General features: G+C 40.7%; 1 protein-coding gene across 2 annotated transcripts in view; it reads left to right on the top strand.

Annotated features, from left to right (window-relative positions):
• Nucleotides 1–23,147, top strand: part of LOC140349321 (neuronal acetylcholine receptor subunit alpha-7) — a 57,484-nt gene that overhangs the window by 14,767 nt on the left and 19,570 nt on the right. For both annotated transcript variants that reach the window (XM_072435605.1, XM_072435606.1), the window contains 3 exons: nt 7,562–7,671; nt 10,768–10,847; nt 19,273–19,440. In XM_072435605.1, coding sequence (XP_072291706.1) covers nt 7,562–7,671; nt 10,768–10,847; nt 19,273–19,440 — 358 coding nt within the window. The remainder of the gene's footprint in view (nt 1–7,561; nt 7,672–10,767; nt 10,848–19,272; nt 19,441–23,147) is intronic.

The following is a 23,147-nucleotide window of genomic DNA, read 5'->3' as shown; positions in this document are numbered from 1 at the left end:
TCAGGCTGAGTTATAGTTTTAAGTCCAGCTTCTACTTCTTTTATCCGTTCTCTGTTCATATTAGTGTTTTTTGTGTTGTTTTTCATCTCCACAGTCAGTGTTTGAGCTGCTCTTGGCGTAACTCAGAGGAAAATGAGCTGCAGTTCACATTCAGTTACATCAGGATAGTCCAGATGTTACGTTGTACCCCAAAGTACTCAGCGAAACATCCTGAATAAGGATAAAAGTAACATTACTGTGAGAAGATACATCACAATTTAACAATTATTCACCATCAAACGACAGCAACATCTTTCATTTTCTTTCATTCTCCAACCACCAACTTTCTGAATGACAAAATAAAGTGAATGCGACAAAAACAGCCAGATAAAGTATATTTTGGACAACATATTGAATTCAAAAGACCAAATTACGCTTCTAAAACAGTCACGATTATAATTTTTTAGTTCTTATGATTATATTGTGGCTGAATAATCACGATTATTGATTAATTAAATAATCTCGACACCTCAAATAACAAAAGACATCTATATCCTTGTGACTTTCAGAACAAAACGTCAAAGTTAGTGTTGTGCTTTGTTTGTCAATTCCACATTAGGGATGTCACGATTATGAGGTGAATCGATAATCGTGATTATTCAGGTTACAATATAATAATAATTGAGAAAATTTTAGAACCAAAATCAGGTATTTTTTGTTCAATCTACAGCTCAAACATAGACCTAAATGTAAAGATGAACTTTTTTTTATCTGGCTTTTTTTGGTCACATTTAACTTTATTTTGTCTTTCAGAAAGTTAATTCTTGTAAAGTTGGTCACAAACTTGAGGAACGTCACATGTCAGACCATGAGAACGAAAGAAAATCAAAGATAATCATGAATAATCGTTAATATGTGATATTTTTCTCACAATAATCGTGACACTAAAATTTGATATCATGACATCCCTATTCCACATACATGCTCATAGTTTTTCCAGTCATTTATGTTAGTATTTCCTTTTTTATTGTATGTGTTTTTAGCATATTTTCAGAGTGGATCTCACAACGTCAACGCCAGAGCAGCACAATAGACATCATTTAAATTTAATGTTTTATATCGTAAAACTTAGTGCCGTTCGTCTCTCGATTTACACATCACCATCGTTCCAAACGTCTTCACCCGGATACACAGCCATCGAGTGAACAGTGAGCGGTCTTTGTTTGGATCCTCTGCTTTTGCCATAATCTTAGCTACAGCTGCAGTTCCAACTCCCCAAAGCGCCGCACGTCAAACGGAACGGCCGCCCGCGCGTCACTGATAATGCCGCTTGTGTCGGGCCGAACGTGACGTAACCGAAACGGGGGAACAGAGCGACGCCGTTCCCTGGTCCCTCCGGAGCCGCCAAGGAAACCGACGTCTGCGATGAGCCGTGATTTATAGATTTAGCCACAGAACAGGAACTTATTGAAACGATACGCTCTGCTATGATGTGAAATATGATCAAAGCGGAGGTGTAGAGTGCTCACGTTTACTCAACAAAACCATAGAGTCGATACAAAAATAACAAGTGCTCAAAATGATCTGATCCCATAACAATAAAACCAGTGGGATCAAATAAAAAAAGCATTAAATCAAGTCGTTTCGTACATTTACTGGAGAACTATGTATTTAAAAATGTAACAGGACTCTTGTATTTATGGCTCGTTCAGATCAGAATTGTAAGGCCTTAAGTCTCGGATTATTAAAATGTTTATTAGTTGATTAATTATTAAGATTTACATGAACAGAGCTCAAACAGAGAAGTGGGAGTGAGTTAGTCTGTGTTTCGGGAGTGAATTCTGAGTTTACTTTGCCCATACCTCAGGTTGAAATTGAACTTGCCACTGGAATAAGTCACTTTTATTTCTTTAATCTTCCCCTTATTATCTAATTTAAATGCTCTGTGATATAGAATTATTGCAAAACCACATCAAATAAATCTAAATAAAAAGAAAACACTTTGAGATTCAAGGCCCATACTGTGGAACAATCCAGGGAAAGTATAAAATATTCATCAAAAACAAGCAGATGGAACTCGCATGTTAATACGCCTTTAACAACACTACAATTAACAGAAAATAAAACTGAATGACTCAAAACAAAGTGAAAGTTCCGCTCCCGCTCTCCTTCGTTCTTCTCGTTTGCAGGTTCTGAACAGTCGGAGTCATTGTTTTGTGACGCGTTCTCTTCCCAAACTTTACACAATCAACCCGACTTTGTACGGTCGAGGGCAGAGGAAGCAGCGCGGGCGGCAGCGACTTTCAGATCGTTTCAACTAACTCAAGGATTTATACAAAAGCTACATTGACTTGAAAAAAAAAAGCTGACGGGACTGAAATACTGTGGACATGTTGGAGATGCAGTAAAGGAGAGTATGATATCTCAGGCAGATCTTTACAAAGTGCTGTTGGGACAGTTTCATCCCCTCGTACACATCAGTAGTACCATGGACAGCTCCAGTTCTGTCACGTCTTTGCAGTCCGCTCCACGATTCTTCTCGGACATGAGCCATTTCCTTTGCCAACTCGTCTCTAGAGGTTAGTTACGTCTACTTTTTGAAAGACGTGTACTTATATATATATATATATATATATATATATATATATATATATACATATATATATATATACATATATATATATGCACACTTTAGTAACATACAGTATTTGACAGTGCAACGGTCTCTCACTTGAGTCAAAGTTGCGGTTCGTCTTCTCGTCTCACCGCGAGTAAATCTACAAATGACAAAAGCTTTTGAACGTTTGTGTTTCTCGCACCGCTTCTTCAGAAACAATATAAGTTTGATATTTTCATGGTCCAGCCATTAACAGTATCAGCATTTGTTCATTCTTCCATGTTTAGTCGTTCCAGTTGCACCGACTTTAGCAGCTCTAGTGGAAACATTTGTCATTATAAATCAGCTGTTACGTCCTGACAGTTGCTCCAAATAGATTTTACCTTTTACTTATGTCATTTCCTGGACTTTTCTGAATGTTTCTCTTTCCAAAGTACAATTTTGGAAGGTAGAGTAGCCAAAAATTTTAAAATTGTACTTACGAGATTGAAACGTCCACTACTCCACTGCCTCTGCTCACAGTATTTCACAGGTTTATCGTTAAAATGTGCCGCTTCTGTAAAAAACTTAAGGCAACAGCTTCCACCCAAAATGTTGTTGGGACTCTGAAGCGCGAACGTAATTGTTTCAGCTTTTCGCAATTTCAATTTCGGCTCAAATAAATCGCAATGTGACGTTTCATTTCACTGAGCGGCTGCGAGTCGTGACCAGCTTTGGCGGTTGCGTTCGATGCACGTATAGTTTGATTCTATTCCGTTTGAACGCTGCAGTCAGAGTGAGTGATCGCGTCAGACGTTTGTAGACTTCGTCCTGGCGTGTCTTTGAAGCGTCTGACATCAGAACCTTCGCCGCCTCTGAGGGTCTGTGCCCAGCGTTTCATGTCCGGACGTGGCACTGCTCCAACAACACGTTACCCGCAACTTCTACGTGTTTTAATGTGGACCTGCATCGTAAAGCACCACGTAAACAAACACAAACATTAAAGTTCATAGTTAAAAGAACATCAAAAGTCAATCAACGATCAAAACTGTTCAGTTAATACATTTAGGGGGAAAACTGTATTTTAAAGGTTCTAGATCAGTTTTAACATGATGTAGAACACTTCTCACACTCAGGCTACAGTGTTGTTGTTGTTGTTGTTGTTGTTGTTGTTGTTGTTGTTGTTGTTGTTGTTGTTGTTGGTGTTGGTGTTGGTGTTGGTGTTGGTGGTGTTGGTGGTGTTGGTGGTGGTGGTGGTGGTGGTGGTGGTGGTGGTGTTGTTGTTGTTGTTGTTGTTGTTGTTGTTGTTGGTGGTGGTGGTGGTGGTGGTGGTGGTGGTGGTGGTGGTGGTGTTGCTGCTGTTGTTACATACACTTTCTTGTCCGATATACTGCGATTTTAAGTCCCGAAAAAATTTGGCAAATTACGATATTCGAACAATCTTTTGAAATATTTCTAAAATACAAACATGTATTTATTTATTCAGTCAACAAATGTAGGGCATTTTCACACATAAATTGTAACGTGTGAAGTTGTTTATCCTTTGTGTGGCTCCAATTAAAATATATTGTGTGTCAAAGCGGAATAGTTTAATTTGATGATTTATAAAATGGCAGCGCCAACAGTTGACTCATTCTGGGCTGAAAACAACACATTTTTAAATGTATACACAGTGGTTGCGAGACTCTAAAGGTGCCCTACGCCTACGCCACCTGCTTGTCTCCATGGCGATGTTATTGCTTTACCTGGAATGTTCCTCAGGATAGCATTGAACTCATACATCTAGATTGCATTTTTTGCTTTATACCTTTGAAAAACATGCTGCACAGATCACGGGTCTCATTTATAAAGCCTGACGTGGAATTCTCGCTAAAAGTGCCTCAAACCCGCTGAATATTCATCTCTCTGCGCATTTTTCAACCTACGCGCGCTTCATAAACGAGATCCCGACCACCGGTGACTCTAGCTACAGTGTCTGCACCAGTTTGTCTCCAAGGTGACAAGTCCCGTGCCATACTTTGGTCTCACAATTACACTCACGCTAACTTGTCCGACCTCCATTATCCGCTCATCTCCCGCTTATACCATGAATCTATATTATATTATCTAAGGCTTATACAAACAGATGATTCTTACACAAGCGGCGGCGGCGTCTTCGTTTGCGTGAGTTTTGGGTCGATAAGAGATGACACTGGCGGGATTTGGATCCGAGGGCCATTTGCATAAAAGCCCCTCTCGCTTCTCGTCGCTCTTGGCAGCGCGTCCCCGGTGTTTTCGGGAACGGCCGGACGCTCAAGGTCGATCACTTTTCCCCCGATAAGACGTGTTGTTTACGCGCCGTCGCCGAAGATAAAAAAAAAAAGAGAGGTGCGTCCGGACAGATCAGGGCGTTCGGAGAGGTCTGGGACGCCTGGAGAGGTCTGGCCCTCGACAACGGGATGGATTTGACGTTTGGCAATGAAAAAGTCGAGCAAACGTGTCGTGTTGAAAGTCAGAATTGTTATTGAATGCTGTTTAGTGACACGTTATGCAAAATATCTACTTTTCTGAGCTCGTTATTGATGTTCGTTTGTGATATTCAGTTGTATTTTGATCGATTCATGTTTGCGTGCGTTACATTGCTACAGAAAAACATCACGGTAAACTGTGATGTGTCTATGGAGCTCATTCTGGATGTACAAATTCAATACATTTTCAACACATTTTCAACACATTTTCAACACAGTTTCAAAACATTTTCAATACGTTTTCAACACATTTTCTATACATTTTCAATACATTTTCAAAAAAATTTCAAAAGATTTTCAACACATTTTCAATACATTTTCAACACAGTTTCAAAACATTTTCAATACGTTTTCAACAAATTTTCAACAAATTTTCAATACATTTTCAACACATTTTCAACACATTTTCAATACATTTTCAACACAGTTTCAAAACATTTTCAACACAGTTTCAAAACATTTTCAATACATTTTCAACACATTTCTAATACATTTTCAACACATTTTCAACACATTTTCAACAAATTTTCAATAGATTTTCAACACATTTTCAATACATTTTCAACAAATTTACAATACATTTACAACAGTTTCAAATCATTTTCAATACATTTTCAACAAATTTTCAATACATTTTCAACACATTTCTAATACATTTTCAACACATTTTCAATACTAATCAGCAAATGTGATGAGTACTGCATGGAAGATCTAACATTCTATTTAAAATCTGTGTCCGAAACGTTCTAAACAACCAAGTTATTGAAATATTTTGACACATTTTAAGTGTTTTTTGGACTGAAAACCACGTCATCGCGGACATTAGTCACCACAGAGCGCTTTATCCTCTGCCGTGCCATTAAACTCTTCACATCTGAAACATTCTAAACTTTCTCTGGCAAAAATTAACGGGCAATTTATTTCTGTAACCACGGCAAACTTCGGAGCGAGTCTGACTGTTGAGCTTCGTAACCTAAAAGCAAAATAACCCCAATAAACCCTGATAATTAAAAATGAAACACTTTTTTTAGTATAAATAATTAGTAAAATTAGTTACTTATCCAGCCGTTTTACAGCTCAAATCTTTTTGAATGACAGAAAATGTACTCACGATAAATACTGAGCCCCAAAAATATTGTTCCGGCTTTCATTTATTGACCGTTAAGAAAGAGTTTGCGTCATACACACTGGGTTTGAAAATAATCAATAAACACGCATCAAAAACATCAAAATCTTTCGCTTGTTACAGTGAAATGCGACTTTGGGCTTATCATTTACTCCGTCAGAATTTTTATTAGACAAAAAAAACTTATTTAGCTTTTGAAGGCAGAGACAGAAACACATTTATAATAACAATAGAGGAAATCGGAGAAATCAGGAGTCTCAACTACAACCTGTTCACTGAGCAGAAGTGAAGAGCAACCGCAGTAAAGCAGCAGCTGGACATGTCTCCTCCAATAAAGCTAGCTTACGCCATGTCCAAAACAAGGTTAAAGCCGTGGAGAGGAGTCTGATCCGTCCTCCAAATGAGAAAGGGATCTACAGCTCGAGTCGGGCTAAAGCCGTCCACGTTTATCATTCCATTCACGGGTTTCAGCTTCAAAAGAGATGGATGTTTTCTTTTGAATCGTTAACTGACACGTCAATGCTCCTTTATTCTCTTTCATCATCCTGAAATATATAGACTTGCTTTTAAACCATTATATTTTAAGTTTTAGCATATTTTACAGTACGTTCCTTCTTCAGTCGTGACATACGTGCGCGAAAGGAGGAGAGGAGCTAATGCTAATCCCGGTCGTCCTCGGAGCTCGGATTTTTACGTCGCACCCAGAGTTTAAATAAAATACTGTAAAATACTTATAGTTCTTGCATAGTTGTTCTTGTCTCTCCTCCCGCGCTGTCTGCGGTTTGAACGCTAACGCCGCTAACGTCAACGCGGAGCTAACGTCAACGCGGAGCTAACGTCAACGCGCGGAGCTAACGTCAACGCGGAGCAAACGTCAACGCGGAGCAAACGTCAACGCGGGGCTAATGTCAACGCGGCGCTAACATCAACACAGAGCAAACGTCAACACAGAGCAAACGTCAACGCGGGGCTCACGTTAACGCGGAGCTAACTTCAACGCGCCGCTACCTAACGTCAACGCGGAGCTAACGTTGGGGCTAACGTCAACGTGGAGCTAACTTCAACGCGCCGCTACCTAACGTCAATGCGGAGCTAACTTCAACGCGCCGCTACCTAATGCTAACGTTGGGGCTAACGTCAACGCGGAGCTAATGTCAACACGGAGCTAACATTCACTCTCAGTCGGTGCCGTATAAACCGAGCTAACGTCTCTCCAAGGTCAGTAGGTCAAAGGCACAATAAAGTAAACCTTCATCTGCCTCGAATGAATCTGGAAGGTTTGCGGTTCAATATAATAGGCAATGCCCGTCCCCAACTTGACGTGAATTCATGTATTTGTGTCTTGTTTTTCAGTACTGGACAGACTTCTACCTTCAGTGGAACGTGTCGGATTATCCCGGAGTCACAAACGTGCGTTTCCCCGACAATCAGATCTGGAGACCCGACATCCTGCTTTACAACAGGTAGACACAGACTTGCTTTTATGTTAAAGCAGAACTAAGTAGAAATAGGCGCAAAAGTTGTTGATTTTTGTTGTTGATTTATCGTAGTAAGACAGTAGAATCACATGCAAAAACATCTCACGGTGCCAAATATAAAAAAGAGCCAGGGTTTCTCAGGAGAGTTGTCGTGTTGATGTGGGCAAACGTTGCAAGGCCGGTTTTCCGCCCACAGACAGCAGAGGGCGACGACGCACACTTCAAATGCCCCGAAAATACATATGTAACCAACACAGAGACTTTATGTGTTTTATGATATCGTATTAATATTATCATAATTGAACATCATTGTTATTAAAACCACCACGTCCGTTTATTTTTTTATTCTGGGATTGACAAAGCAAATTATCCGTTTCTTGTGTTGGTTTAGATAAATAAGAGAACATTTAGTTCCAGTATTGCGGCGCGAAGTACAAGAACAATAAGAAAATACAAAATATGCACATAAAAATAGACTTTTTCCTAAAAAGCCTGACTAGATTGAGCCTCATTTCAAACTGGAGCTGTTCCTGAACCTTTGGAGCACAAACAAATGTCTGGACTCTTTGTGAAGTTGTGCCTCTGCAATTTTGTATTCTGATGTCTGATTTACTCTAATTATAAAGTAGAAACAAGCTCTGCACAGAGGAATAACAGATTTTGGTTTTCTTTGTTAAACATAAGTCAAGAGTAAAGTGGAGCGAGATTCTGATTGACACTTGTTTGAGCATTTGTTGGGTTTTGACAATTATTATTATTTGTTTTTAACGCTGAAGGTAACTTACCTAAAAATTAGGTTTAAGGACTTGTAATAAACAAAGATGTCCAGGGTATTTCTTTATTTGTGGGTTTGGAGAGCAAACTGACCCTGATTCTTCCCAGAATGATTGATCTGACTGGAAATAAGTGGGTTACAATACAACATATCTAGCAGCTTGAGAGTGTTATCAGATGTGGACCAAATGGAATAAATATAGCAAAATTTCAACATCCCACACGTAGAACGTCCCATGTGTAGAAAAATCTCACCGACATTTCACATAAATAAATAAAAAATAGAAACTGTGTAGTGAAACTGTGCATAATACCTAATCCTTTCCGTTATTCTGTTATTTTGTTCTTTTCCTCTAAATCCTAAACATCAAACAAACACTAAAAACATTCTTAAAGATAAACTTGTTTATGGGGGAAGAGCTAATCCAAAGACTTCTGCTGTAAACAAACCCCGGCTCATTCTGTCTCCTTTCGCCCGGTCGGTCGGGATTAGCACCTCGTCGCTAACGCCGTGCGGCGGAGATTTAGCGCCGTCTTTGCTAATTACTCGCGGCGCTGAAGGAGGGAGAAGAAGAGGCTGTCAGAAGGACTATTGACTGTTTTCTAATGAGAAACCAGCGGAGGATTCGGGCGCCGAGCCGGAATTTGAATCACGCTTTTATCAACAGTCCACACACATCTGCAGATCGCTTTTCTGCTGACCGTTGCCTCTGAATATGTTGAGGAGTAAACGATTGTGAACATTTTAGAGCGGCCCCGGGGGATTGGAAAGTAAACTTTAAAGGAGACTTTTGGGCTGTCTTAGCCTTAATAGTTCCCCCTCGTCATTAAACCACTCAAAGTTGCATTTAGAGTGATTTGCATTTTATTTTCTTAAACGGTGACGCGTGTCGGATTCGGCAGCCATTTTGACACAGATGAAAACAATATTCCTTCTTCTTCTTCTTCTTCTTCTTCTTCTTCTTCTTCTTCTTCTTCTTCTTCTTCTTCTTCTTCTTCTTCTTCTTCTTCTTCTTCTTCTTCTTCTTCTTCTTCTTCTTCTTCTTCTTCTTCCAATTGTTACATTAACGCCACCTCTTCTTCTTCTTCTTCTTCTTCTTCTTCTTCTTCTTCTTCTTCTTCCTCTTCTTCTTTAGTTTTTCTTTATTTTTCTTTTTTTCTCCTTTTTTCTTTTTCCCCTTCTTTTTTCTTTTTCCCTTCTTTATTCTATTTTTTTTTCTTCTTTCTCTTTTTTTTTCTTCTTTTTTTCGCCTTTTTTCTTTTTCCCTTCTTTTTTCTCTTTTTTCTTTTTTTTCCTTTTTTTCTTCTTTCTCTTCTTTTTCTTCTTCTTTTTCTTTTTTTTCTTCTTTTTCTTCTTATGGCAGTTGGTATCTTAGTGTCACATGACCGCCACCTTCTGTAGTACGTCTTCAATCAGGTGCTCCACACCGTCAAAACAATTTAAATTAATTAATAGAGAGAAACAGAAAAAGAGAGATTTAAGAAAAAAAAAGGACTGAGTTCTGAGACCTCTGCGCGGTGCTGACTTGTACCAGCCTCTATTCATTCTCATCAAAGGCATTTTTCTTCATTTAAAAAAAAATAAAAAAGTAAAGCATTTGTTTCACTCGAAGGCTTTATTTGACTGGACAAAGTGGTGTGAAATGACTTATTTTTTTAATCAAGCCGTTTCAGATCAATATGTGGCGATTTAAAATGTCCAAATTATAACATAATAACCCAAGGGCGTCGTAGATTATAAATATAGAAGACAAAAGCACAATAGGTCGTCTTTAACTGTGCACTTTACCTGACATTTAACAGATCTATATTGCTTTTCTCTATTATGAATTAAATCAATGAACGAGGGCGTTAAATGAAATGTTTTCCATTTGTTGTTCAAATTTTACAGATACTTTTGTTAAGAAGTTTGGGTGTGCTAAAATATCTAACTATTGATTTTTTGATACAGTTTTGATATTGTCGGCTACTGCAAAATATCAGCAATTATATTTGTGACAGCGCTACAATTGTGTTGGTTGTTTAGAAAAAGGAAACTTGTTAATGCAAAACATTTGACATATCACTTTTTTTAAATTAAAATGGTTGTATTTCATATTAGTCTGTGCAGGTTGGGATTTAACAGAGAAATATTCAATAAAATAAATAAAATTGGCCCTGCAACGAGTTGGCCACTGTCGTAGAAAATGGATGGATGGAAAATAAAATACATTAAATACATTAAATACATAAATGAAAGCCATTGAATCCATTAAATAAATAAAACAAATTCAATAAATATAATATGATGTGTCTCCTTTTTTGCAGCGCTGACGAGAGGTTTGATGCTTCGTTCCACACAAAGATTTTGGTCAACTCCTCTGGATACTGTCAGTACCTGCCTCCTGGTAAGAATCTTCTGCCTACGTTTTGTTTTATTTCTGAATTTTCAGTGTTGTTACTCAAATGTTTGTTATAAATACAAATATAGCATTAATAATTTGCTCAAATGATACAGTTATTTTCTGAATATTGTGCCAGTTCTGACTTACTCCTGATCTCGTTCTGGTTTATTCATGATCCAGATCCACATTTATCTCCAGCTTTAGTCCCAGTTTTGTCTTGAATGCTCAAACAGACTCTTATTTACAAGCAGATGAACTGCGTTGCTATTTGAGTATTTGTTTCTATTTTGAGCTCTACTCTCCAACCACCTGATGATTAGAGATGCTGTTTCCATAGCGATGTCTCTGCGGGTCGGGGCACATTTTGGTTTCGGTGAAGCGGGCACTGTAATGAAACTGTCGCCTGTTTGAGGAGGACTCACTGAGGCAGCACCGGCTTTCACATTTAACCCAGTGCAAACATGACTCCTGCAGCTCCACGGGCAGAGAACACACGCACAAGCTTTTCATAAATATAAGGCATACCAGTCAAAAAATGCATAATAGAGAAGAAAAAAACATACATAAGTCTCACTGGAGTATAAGTCGTATTTTTGGGGGAAATTTATTTGATATATTGATTTCATCTTGAAATGCAATTTAAAATTAAAGCCGCAAGCGGTATCCAACGGCCCTCGCGGGCCGCCGGCCTTCCGACTCTGCGCTTTCGACTTGATAAAGATGGCGCCCTTATTGTGTGTTGAATAAAAAAAGAACTTGACAGACGGAGACACATTGGACATGGCCAATCCAGTGCAAATCAACACAAGTGTCAGTCAAATTTGCTGCGCCGCCGCACAGAGACCGTAGCACTTGGAATAAAAATATGGATAACTTTTGATGCCGCGCTTGTGTAGATGATTTTTCCCAAAGTAAAGCTTGATCGAGCTATTGCCCACGGAGGAGTTTGTTAAAGTGTGAAGCGTAAATGTGAACATTTCAGAGATTTCGCTGTTTTCCCATTTCTGACATATATTTGCGGGTCCGCCACACAGAGACCGTAGCACTTAGAATCAAAATATGGATAAGTTTTGATGCCCCGCTTGTGTAGATGATATTCTCCAAATATGAACTTGATCGGACAATCGCCCTAGGAGGAGTTCGTTAAAGTGTGAAGCGTAAAAATGTGGTGATTTGAGCAATTCTATGATTTTCCCATAAGGATAACATGGGATGTTTCTGTCATCGCTACGGTTACGCCGTACAAAATATGACTTTGGCTCTCATACTTTTGTGATCAGGATGGCAAATTAGAATTTTGTTCAAAATATCATGTCATTTGGAAAAACTCTATTGTTTATAGGCCACTCTGAAGGCCAAATAGTCAGAATTCTGGGAAACGTTTGCGGCTCCGTCGCACAGAGACCGTAAAAGCTATCCTTAAAATTTGGATAACTTTAGATGCCCCACTTGTCTAGAGGACGTACACCGATTTTGAGGTCGGTGGGCAAAACGCACTAGGAGGACTTCGTTAAAGTGTAATACATAAAAATGTGGATATTCGAGAGATTTAGCGGTTTTCCCATAGGGATAACATGGGAGGTTTATGTCATCGCTACGACTACGCCGTAAAAATTAAGGCATTTGTCTGATTGGCTTTTTTGATCGCGACGCCAAAATAGAATTTTGGGTAAAGTTTAGAAAATTTTGGTAAAACTAATTTTTGACCTTCAATGTTAATTTAAAGGTCACTCTGTAGGGGGCGCTATCGCGCCCATTTCAATTTTGTCATCATAAACTGGTCCAAACTAGAAAGTTGAACAACTGAATCAAATTTGGTCCTAATCGGACTTGTTTTGATCAAATGGGAACAATTTTTAGATCTGCAATATCCCAAAATAAGTTGTCCAACTTTGCGGCTGCGCCGCACACAGACCGTAAAAGGTATCTCAAAAAATTGGATAACTTTAGATGCCCCACTTGTCCAGAGGACGTCCGCCGATTTTGAAGTCGGTGGGCAAAACGCCCTAGGAAGAGTTCGTCAAAGTTTGACGTGAACAAAATGGCTAACACAGCGTGTTTTCATTTTCAAAGGAAGATGGCGGGCATAGGGTAATTCTGGGGGCGTGGCCACAATAATATTTGTTTTTTGTCCTCACAAGAGGAATGCGTGTTCCGAATTTCGTAGCTCTACGACAAAGTTGACCTCTGGGCGTCTCCCATAGGCGCAATGTATTTTGACTTTTGTCGGTGGCGCTGTCGCGCCATTTTTTAACGAAAAAAAAAATGGCCCAGAAAAAACAAAATTTTTCGCCGATTTTGAATTTTGGGTAAAGTTTGGTGAGTTTTTGAGCATGTTCAGGGGGTCAAATTAGAGCTCAAAAAGCAGAAGAACAAGAAAAATAATAAATATAGCCGCAAGCGGCAATGATCGGCCCTCGCCACGCCGCCGCCACGCCGCCGCCACACCGCCGCCACGCCGCAAGAGGAGGGGGCGCTAACGCGCCCCAATTGTCCTTTTATTACGCCTACTGCTGAATCTGTGACGCTGTCACATCTTCTCCCCTTTGTTTTACCATCAAAAAGCTATTTTATTTTGAATTCTTGGCAAAATGTGCGGCTTTGCCGCACAGACACCGTGACTCTTTGAATGAAAATGTGGATAACTTTTGATGGTCTTGAAGATGAGTCTCACCAAATTTCAGGTTAATAGGGCTGACGCCCTGGGAGGAGTTTGTGAAAGTCTAAAGTGTAAACATGTTCTGGCGATTTCCCCATTGGAATAACATGAAAGGTTTCGGTCATCGTTACGGCAACGCCATAACAATTATGACATGAGTCATTGACTTTTTTGATGGGGATGCTAAAATTGAGTTGTGTGTCAAATTTCATATAATTTCGCAAAACTAAACATTTAACCTCCATATAAAATCTGTAGGGGGCGCTGTGGCGCCAAATGAATTTATTTCACTTCAAGTAGGTTTAGGGCAAAGAGTTTAACAACTGATTCTAATTTGACGCAATTCGGACTTTATCTGGGCAAACGGCAGAAATTTTAAATATGGGAGATTTCTGAAATTCTAGCTACAGTTTGCGGCTTCGCCGCACAGAGACCGTGAGAGGTATCAATGTAATTTGGATAACTTTTGATGTCCCACTCCTCAGTAGCATTTTCACCAAATTTCAGCTTTTTAGGGCCAACGCCCTGGGAGGAGTTCGTAAAAGTACGACGTTTGGAAAAACTCCGAAGTCATGTTTAGCCATTTTTGAAGCAATATGGCCGACATTTGGTTGGGCGGACGGCGTTGCCGTAATAATATTTTTTACTTCTCTTGTCACCATCTACCTCTGCGCCAAATTTCATGATTCTACGATCAGATTTTTTTTGGGTCATTTCCCATCTCTCAATGCATTTTTGGTACATTTGGGGGCGCTGACGCGCCAATTTTTTTTATTTTAGAAAAGGGAAATAGCCAGAATGTAGAGAGGCACGATTTTTAGAGGCGTGCAAATTTTTGTGACTTTTCGTCAATGTTCACTGGGTGAAAAATAGGGGGGTTGGTCCCGAGAAGAAGAAAGAAAGAAAGAATAATATTCCGATGCGAAAACAATGTTTCCCATTTTTCAAATATCATAAACTATACATTTTCGGAAAGCGCTCGCGCTTTCCTACCTCATGGTGTGGGTCCCTGGTCACTGACGGGTACTTTCGATAATTTTGAGTGGGCTCCGCCCACTTTGTGTTTTTGGCCCTCTATACAGTAATAATGTTAAATTTTTGCATTACATGCTTATATACACGGAACATGCAAGAGATGGGGAACGTATTCGTGAGCTACTTAGCGCAAATGAGTGCTTTATATGGGGATGACGACCGCTTCGCGGTCGTCATCCCAATGTAAAGTGCTCGTTTAGTGCGAACTTTTGCACGGGCTTCGCCCGTTTACAACGGTAATGTTCCATTTTCCTACAACTAATTAGTATGCACGGGGCGTGCATGAGTGGAGGAGTGCGTTAGTGAGTGTTTGGAAGTGGGCGAGCGCTTCGCGCTCGATTTCGTGCGCACTACGTGCGCACTTTCGCAGCCGTGCTTCGCACGGCCTTACGAGATTAATAGGCCTCTCGCCAGCTTGTGGCGCTCGGGCCTAAAAATAATAATATTTTTAGCAAAAACAATATAGCCGTTTCCACTATAACAACAAATTATACATCGTTTGAAAGCTCTAAGCCTTCCCGATGCCGCCATGGGGTGGAATCATCATTACGAGCGCTTACGCGCTCGTCACTCCCTATTCCGTCGGGATGCCCCGCCCACTCCCCATAGACTTCCATTGATTTGAGCAGATACAAGCATGGCCCATGCCTGCGGCATGGACTCTCGCGTACGGGACGATGCCAGGAGGGTTTTTGGAGGAATGCAGCGCTTCGCGCTGCTGTTGTCAACAATGAGTGAATGGACTACGCCCATTCACTCATTGTTGACTTTTTCTGTCATAGCAGGAGTAAGTATGCATGATCCATGCCTTCGGCATGGGCTAGTTCACTGTACTTGCCAGGGGCGACGGGGTACCAAACATGCGGGCTGCGCCCGCATGTTTGGTCAGGCAGTTGCAACGCTGCCTTCGGCAGCGTTGCAACTGCCTGAGCCCTGCTGGGGCTCGGGCCTAATAATAACAGATGAGAGAACATGGTGAATAGGTGTACGTATGCTAACGCTAACACCTTCAGCTACATGACGCACAGACAGAACTGTGGTAAGTGTCTGGTATGTTAACGTAACATATTAACAGTTATTCAGATAACTATAGCATAAAGAACAAGTTTACCAAAGCATCAGTTTTACCCCAAATCACTAAATCCATTGAATTCTTCTTCCTCTGTGTCACTTCTAAACAACTCCACAAACTCCAGAGGAAGAGGAAGTGCAGATTCCTAGAACGCCCTCTTGCTGTTGTTGAAAATAATCAACACATGACATGCGGTTGCCAGTGTGAAAAAAACGACCACCATCGCACCCTGGCCAAAACTATGAAAAAAGGTGCAGCTTATAGTCTGGAAAATATGTTAATAAGGTAACAAAGGTTGCTTAGTTCACCTTCGCCTAATGATGCAATTCTCCCAATGAGTTATTTATTCATACAATTATTTTCCATTTCATGTTAGATATGTTAGATTGTTTTGATCCTAAAGCTTGTAACTTGTCATCTGAATGGGGCGCAGCAGGACACATTCTGTATTAAATCACTTTCATTGGGAAAGAAGACAAGTGCAGGACACAACACTTTGTCATGACACATCAGCGACGAGTGCCAGGATGCGATGGAACTCACTGGTTTATGGAGTGAAACAGAGGTCAAAGGACAAGGGTTGTGTTTTAATCCACGGAGACACACAAGGAGAATGTTCACAAGTGAGCTGGTTTACCTTTTATTGTGATCATTTCAGCCTTTGAGTGCGAGATACTTCTGCTTCTGTCATTTCATCATGGTAAATAAAGCTGCTGCCCACAGAAAATGTGCCAATAACGCTCCATATGAGATATTTCCGTACTCTTTAACTAAAACTTCTACATTTAAATCTAATCGTCCATATAATTAATTCAACTTTGTTTTCAAAATTGTGCGCTTTGACGACTAGACAAAATATACCATTTGTGTTTGTGTTTTTTCAAGCTGTTTTATTCTGTACTTACCTGGCCTGTCTATTGCTATTTTTGCTACTTTAAATACTTTTAAATTAAATCTAAACTGCATAAGAATCACATGTATTTCAGAACATGTTTTTACGTCGAAACTATCGTAGTTTTTGGACTATAAGTCGCACCGGACTATAAGTCGCACCAGCCAAAAAAATGCATAATAGAGAAGAAAAAACATATATAAGTCACACTGGAGTATGAAATGCAGTTGCAAGTGTGAAAATAACAAATAATATCACATATAAATCGAGTATAAGTATATAAGTATAAATATAAGTATAAGTCGCACCCTGGCCAAAACTATGAAAAAAGGTGCAATTTATAATCTGGAAAATACGTTGTTTTTTTTTAAGATGTATTATTCTGTACTTATCTGACCTGTCTGTTGCTATATTTGCTACTTTAATTACTTTTAAATTAAATCTAAACTGCATAAAAATCACATTTATTTCATAAGATGTTTGTATGTCTAAACTACAGCAGAATTAGACAGGATTATGTTTTTGTTTGTTCATAATCGCAATTTCAGTCCAAACGTTTGTCACATCCTGCCGTATTCCAAAGCGAATTGTAATTTCCCATCACATTTTACAACAGTAACAGCCATCTTGTTTTACGTTTCCTTTTACAGAGCTGTGAGCTTTGTCAGGTACAGGCAGTTATCTGACACGGGCTATAAAAGCGCGTGAAAGACGAGCATCAGAAATCGATCGGTAGTAAAAGCGCAAACAGCTGTATTAGACTGACCCCGGATCCGTTTGACCCGGAGCGATGACCCGCAGCACAGACGCTCATAAGTCACAATCGGATATCTACAGACGCGTGTAAATTTGCTCCACCTTTCACTTCACGCTGCGGTTTACTTGGTTTTCACTCATTTTTGGTTGGATGTCTAAAATTAAAGGCGCAGGTCGAATTTAAAAACTGGGACACACCCGGGTTGGAATGGGAAGTAATAATAAAAGAGTAAAAAACATAGGCAAGGCTACCCCAAATAAATTGTCTGTTTGCTGTAACCCGAGTCAACATTTTTCAAGTGGCTAATTCTTATTTTTTTACTTTGAAGGCAAAAAAAAAGATCCAAATTTGGCCATTTTTTGAGTCGGAGTGACCACCAGGGGTCAGGCTTCAATAGTCAACGATGGAAAACGTCTCTATCAACCCGATCAGGAGACTAAATCTCACGATTTTTAAGACATTTCGACCTTTTTGACCTTTATTTTGGAAGCGAAGGCGAGAGGGGGAAACATGCGGGGGACACAGGCGCCGCCATGTTTGTTGTTATGACGCTACTGGGCATGTGTCAATCCCAGACTGCATTGCATAAAACACCCTGACAGAGCCTGGCATGTCCTATGGACACTTCAGTGGCACCGTCAGATGCAAACCCTCTTGTTTAAGGCAATCTGTCATCATTAACCCGCGGTCTGTTTCGTTTCAGACGCATGTGGGCGAGTGATTATAAAGACGCACATGCGTTGCGCAGTGCGTTATCTTTGCTGTAAGGATGAAAGATGGGATTACAAGCGTGTTAAATATATTCGACACGGTGGTTCAACAAAATGCTGATAACAAAATTTCAGTCGGCTAGTTTCACACCGGGTCGGTCGGGTTACGGCAAACAGACATATTATTTTGCTCAGCCTAATTAAGAACATTTGTATACACTCAGATCATGAATACTTCTTTCACAGCTCAGTATATAATATAAGAAACTTTTATCAGTGGAAATGAGTGCTTTTTTGTGTGTTTTGGTTGTTCTAAAGCCAGATTTTCTCTAGTTTGGCTAAAGGAACGACAATGTATTCCCTTCTTTACTGTTGGAAGGGCTCAAAGTGGTCAAAACTGGGACAACTTGGACGTGTCTTGAATAAAACTGAGACAAATCAATGGTTTTGGACACATCTGCTGGGACATGGGACACAGGGCTCAAAACTGGGACTGTCCCGGGTAAATAGGGACGTCCGGTCACCCTAGCTTTATGTAACTTCCGGTAGAGGGTCCGTCACCTGTTTAGCCTTGTTTCCATTTGTTCGTTGGAGCGGATTGGTCGGGCCGTTAAAGCGATCCAAAGCGGACCCTGAGAGGTACTAGCTTCCAAAGAGGTCCAGCGCTATTCAGCTCCAGCTCTGCTTTAGCTGAGGAGGAGCTACACACCGCTACAATATGATTAGTGAAGCGGGAACGCGGCCTCGAGCGGAAACGAGACGGCAAAAAGCAGATGTAAACAGGAAATAATGACTTGATCTTCTGACAAAATGTTGTAATTCCATTAATTGTAACTTTTGCGTTGACTTGTTGAGTCGACGTAGTTAGCAAAGCAAAGCTAGCGCACGTTAGCATGTTACATTTACAGCACATAATGCATCTAACGTTATACAAACCCAATACATTACATAAAGAGATGTCAAAACGCGGCGTGGAGGCTTTGCAGAGAGGAAATAAATGCAGAAAGTGCTGACGATAAACAGGAAGTAGTTTTCTGTATACGCCAAGTGTCACTGCGCCACAAACTTGGAATTTCTAAACATCTTATCGCTAAGATTGACCTTATGCCTTTTGTCTCCATGGAGATGTTTCTGCTTTTCTAGGAATGATTTTATGTTTTGTCATGTTATTTTTCATTTATAATAACATTTTGTCCATTGTTATGTTAGATTTTGCTTTCGAGACAATATGAGATAAGAACATTTGAATGAGGATCTATTTTTTTCCTGCACTGACAGATTGTATTGTCTTATGTGTTTTTAGGCATCTTTAAAAGCACGTGTTACATTGACGTGCGCTGGTTTCCGTTCGACGTGCAAAGGTGCGATTTGAAGTTCGGCTCCTGGACTTACGGCGGCTGGTCTCTGGATCTGCAGATGATCAACGCGGACACCACCGGCTACATCGCCAACGGGGAGTGGGACCTCGTGGGTGAGAACTAAATAAAGAGCTTTTTTTAAACAAACTATAGTTCACACACAATTAGAAGTAGGAGGTGTATTGTTAAAACAACATTATTCTAAGCATACATAAAACCGAGTTGCAGGGATATGTCTGCACTTCTGTGGTTATTTAAACTATTTTCCATTTTGTGCAATACTTGAATCCCAACATTCATAGCATTTTACACATTTTCGATTTCGAGTGACATAACATCGTCTGAATATTGTTATTTGGGTGTACATTTTTAGCTATATTTTCAATAAATCAGTGCAATATACACACATTTGGACCAGTAGAAACAAATGTAATACTTTTTTTAAATGATTGTGATTATACTGTACAAGTGGTGATCAGAGGTGCAGCAAAGGCACGGATTGGCAGCCAAACTTCCATCAGTCTGCGCTTGGGCAGCTATAGCCGCAGAGCTTGGGGAATGAATAAATAATGCATGAAACTGTAAAGTAAAATATGTTTCTTATTTTCTCTCGCTAAGCAAAGAGGTCTGTTGGAAGAACTTTATTGTGACAGAACGTGCTCGGTGGCCGATGGACACAGCAGCAGAGACATGTGACGGTGATGTCGATACCATGACAACTGAACACAACTGTCTCTGTGCTCTGCTGCTTTGTCCAGCTCTAGTGTTGTGGATGAACAGAAACGTATGATCAAATCCAGCAACAAAAGACTTCAGAGGTGAATCACAAGAGAATGTTGTGGAAGCTTTGACGGAGTAAATAATTCAAGGCAGTCGTAGTATAATTTGCGGAGACTTTTACAGGGACTGGGCTGTATTTGTGTCCTTGAGCCAGACCCCCAATAAGATTGTGGTGTATGGGTGAGTGATTGTCAGAGATGAATAACCACAATATTTTTAGTTGAGAACTTCTGTGAGCCACTGATGACCAATCACAGAGCAGCATTGTGGCCGAAGTGCCAAAACAAACCAAAGCACACGGAGCAGGCAGAATCCAGCAGAAACATGGACTATTGTGTTTTTGAAATATATGCAGAGAGAAGCAAGTCATTTGTTGCTCCTCTTTTGTGACGCTTCACCCAATCAGCATAAAGCATCCGTCTGAACTTTCTGCATTTACCTGGTCCTGTCCCAGATTGATGTGTAGAATTTAAGTGGAAAGGCTTCAGCAGGTTTGGTCCCAGAGACGGCTGGTGCTGATTGACAGGTGACTGCACAACCACAGTGTGACTGAGGAGTGAATAAATAATGCAACGTAAAGCACTTTGACTATGCTGAAACACAGGCATTATTATTTCTATATAAGTGACTTGGAGAGTGCTGAGTAAGACCTCATGTAAAGCCTGACACTTATATACAACGGTGAGGTGTAATTGTTAGACCCAGATTTGCCCGCGCTGACCTCGTACTTACAGCAACTTTTGACTCAATCGCAATAATTGACTTAATTAAAACGCACTTCACTGCTCTGCTATGAAAACGTTGCCACCGTTTAGCCCAATGTTCTCTGTTCCAGTCACTGCACAAACCTCCTGATGCCCGAAGCCCAACCTCATTTACGAAAAACACTCCAAAAGCCCCAACCACACTTCACTGCTGCAAAATGGCACTACTTCCTCCGAATGCGCTCCATTTTCTCTTGAATGGGGGAGAATGGTCGTAAAAGTCAGCCCTGCAGGTCACAGAGCAGCTGGTTAGCCTTCAGTGAAGTTATAACAGAGTCCAGGCACGTTTCCTCTAGCTGCTTTTACTGCTAATGGAAAAAGGACGTAGTATGCTAAGTTGTAACGAATCTAGACATTTCGTTTTTGACACGAAAGTTTCAGAAAATGTATATTGTGTGTATTTTATTGTCTAACATATTTTACCATATTTTACCGTACAATTTTAGCAAGAAGAAACAAAAGAAAAACAACAATCTAATTCATTTTCAATCATTACCATTTCCAAACAGAATGTATAATGAGTCTGGTCCTTTGTTCATGTGGGAGAAGGTTCGTGAAGCGCTGCTGCATGATTAATATCCATTCATTTATTTCTATTCTTAGGCCAATATCACAAGAGCGGTCGCTTTTCAGAGCTTCACAAAAGTCTTTAAAAAACAGACACAGACTCCGTTATTATGGCAGAATCCCTGGTTTCATGTTGAGCTGGAGGTCAGGTCATTGTTCTCTTGTGGAATTAGATGTTTCCGTTCAAATCCAGCATCAATTGATTCCTTTCGAGCAGTACTTTGTTATTTATTTACGCTTCTGAAGCCGACTTCTGTTACTGTTCTGAAAAATAATTTCAGAGCGATGGGGTCTCGAATGCCAGAGAACAAAGATTACTGATCGAACATGCATGAATCACTCTAAATACAACTGAGTGCTCAGACGGGAAAAGAACAGTATTAAAGGCTCTTGAAAGCACATTTTGCATAATATATCTCCTTTGATTTCAAGCAATTTTATGCAATGACACAATAGTTTTCATGTGCACATACATTCTCATTCTCATTCTCATACAGCTCATTCTTTCTCAATGTGTCTTTCAATGTCAGGAGCAAGCAGAATTTTTCACGCTCTGTGGGCTTTTAGTAATTGCCCTTTTCACTTTTAATGCAGAAAAAATATGAAAGAAAAATTGTGTGCTCGCTGTGAATTTCAGCAGGCGACCTCTGAATAAGGAGCTGATTTTTCATCTTAATAAATGCCTTGTCTCTCCATACATTCCTCTGTAGCACTTCTTTATCCAACTCCACAGACTGCTTCCTTATGTGGTCGGTTATCATCAGGCATTTGCTTCATTTCAGATGCTATTATGTGCTTCGAGTTTAAAGTAGCATTATACAAATTCATCTCAAGATTTGTATGGCAAGGCAAAACTCTGATCAACACTCTGCAGCTATCAAAAGAAAAAAGGTGGTTGGGGCCTACCTTGTCTGCAATTTTTTTTCAGATCAGAGCATTGCTGTATGAGTTTGAGGCACAATAGAAATATGGCACTGCTTTCCAGGAAAAAAACAGACAGAAATACCATGGGCTCAGAGAGAAGCTGGAGAAGGCGTGGAAGGTGAAGGCCAAAGTGGTGCCCGTGGTCATCGGAGCACTCGGGCCATGACCTCCAAACTGGAGGAATGGCTTGAGCAGATTCCTGGAAAAACATCAGACATCTCGGTCCAGAAAAGTGCAGGAACAGCAAAGATACTGAAGAACCCTCAAGATCCCAGGCCTCTGGTAGAGGACCCAAGCGTGCCGCTCAAGCGAAACTTGAGCGGCACGCACCGCCACGAGCCGCACGCACCACGAGCGAGCGGCGCCGCTTCTCCTCCGCTGCACCGGCGTTTCCGTGTCCGATCACCGGCTCCACCACGAGCGGCACGCACCGCCACGAGCCGCACGCGGCTCCGCTTCTCCTCCGCTGCACCGGCGTTTCCACGCCCGAACACCGGCTCCGCGCTCCCGCACCCGCCGCCCCGGAAGTCTGTACCTGGGCGAAGGTGTGGCCCCAGCCCGCCACAGGAGCAGACACGGAGAGCGGGGCACCGGCTCCACCCGGAGAAAAGCAGCCCCATACAACCAAGGTACAGCCCCGTTTCTCTGCTTTCCCCGCTCCACAGACGGGGGCGATCTGGTCACAAAACTGGACTCAAATGCGTCTTGATTGGGCTAGAGCAACGCCGGCGTCTGGTATGTGGACTGCCGCTTCTGTCCCAACGTCTTTGTTTTGTTAGTCGTTT

Source organism: Eucyclogobius newberryi, unplaced genomic scaffold, assembly GCF_026437365.1.
Source record: "Eucyclogobius newberryi isolate DKJ021-1_F unplaced genomic scaffold, fEucNew1.0.hap1 SCAF_7, whole genome shotgun sequence".
In the NCBI taxonomy this organism is placed as follows: Eukaryota; Metazoa; Chordata; class Actinopteri; order Gobiiformes; family Gobiidae; genus Eucyclogobius; species Eucyclogobius newberryi.
The sequence above is the reverse complement of the archived record's forward strand: the minus strand, read 5'-3'. Positions and strand labels throughout refer to the sequence as shown.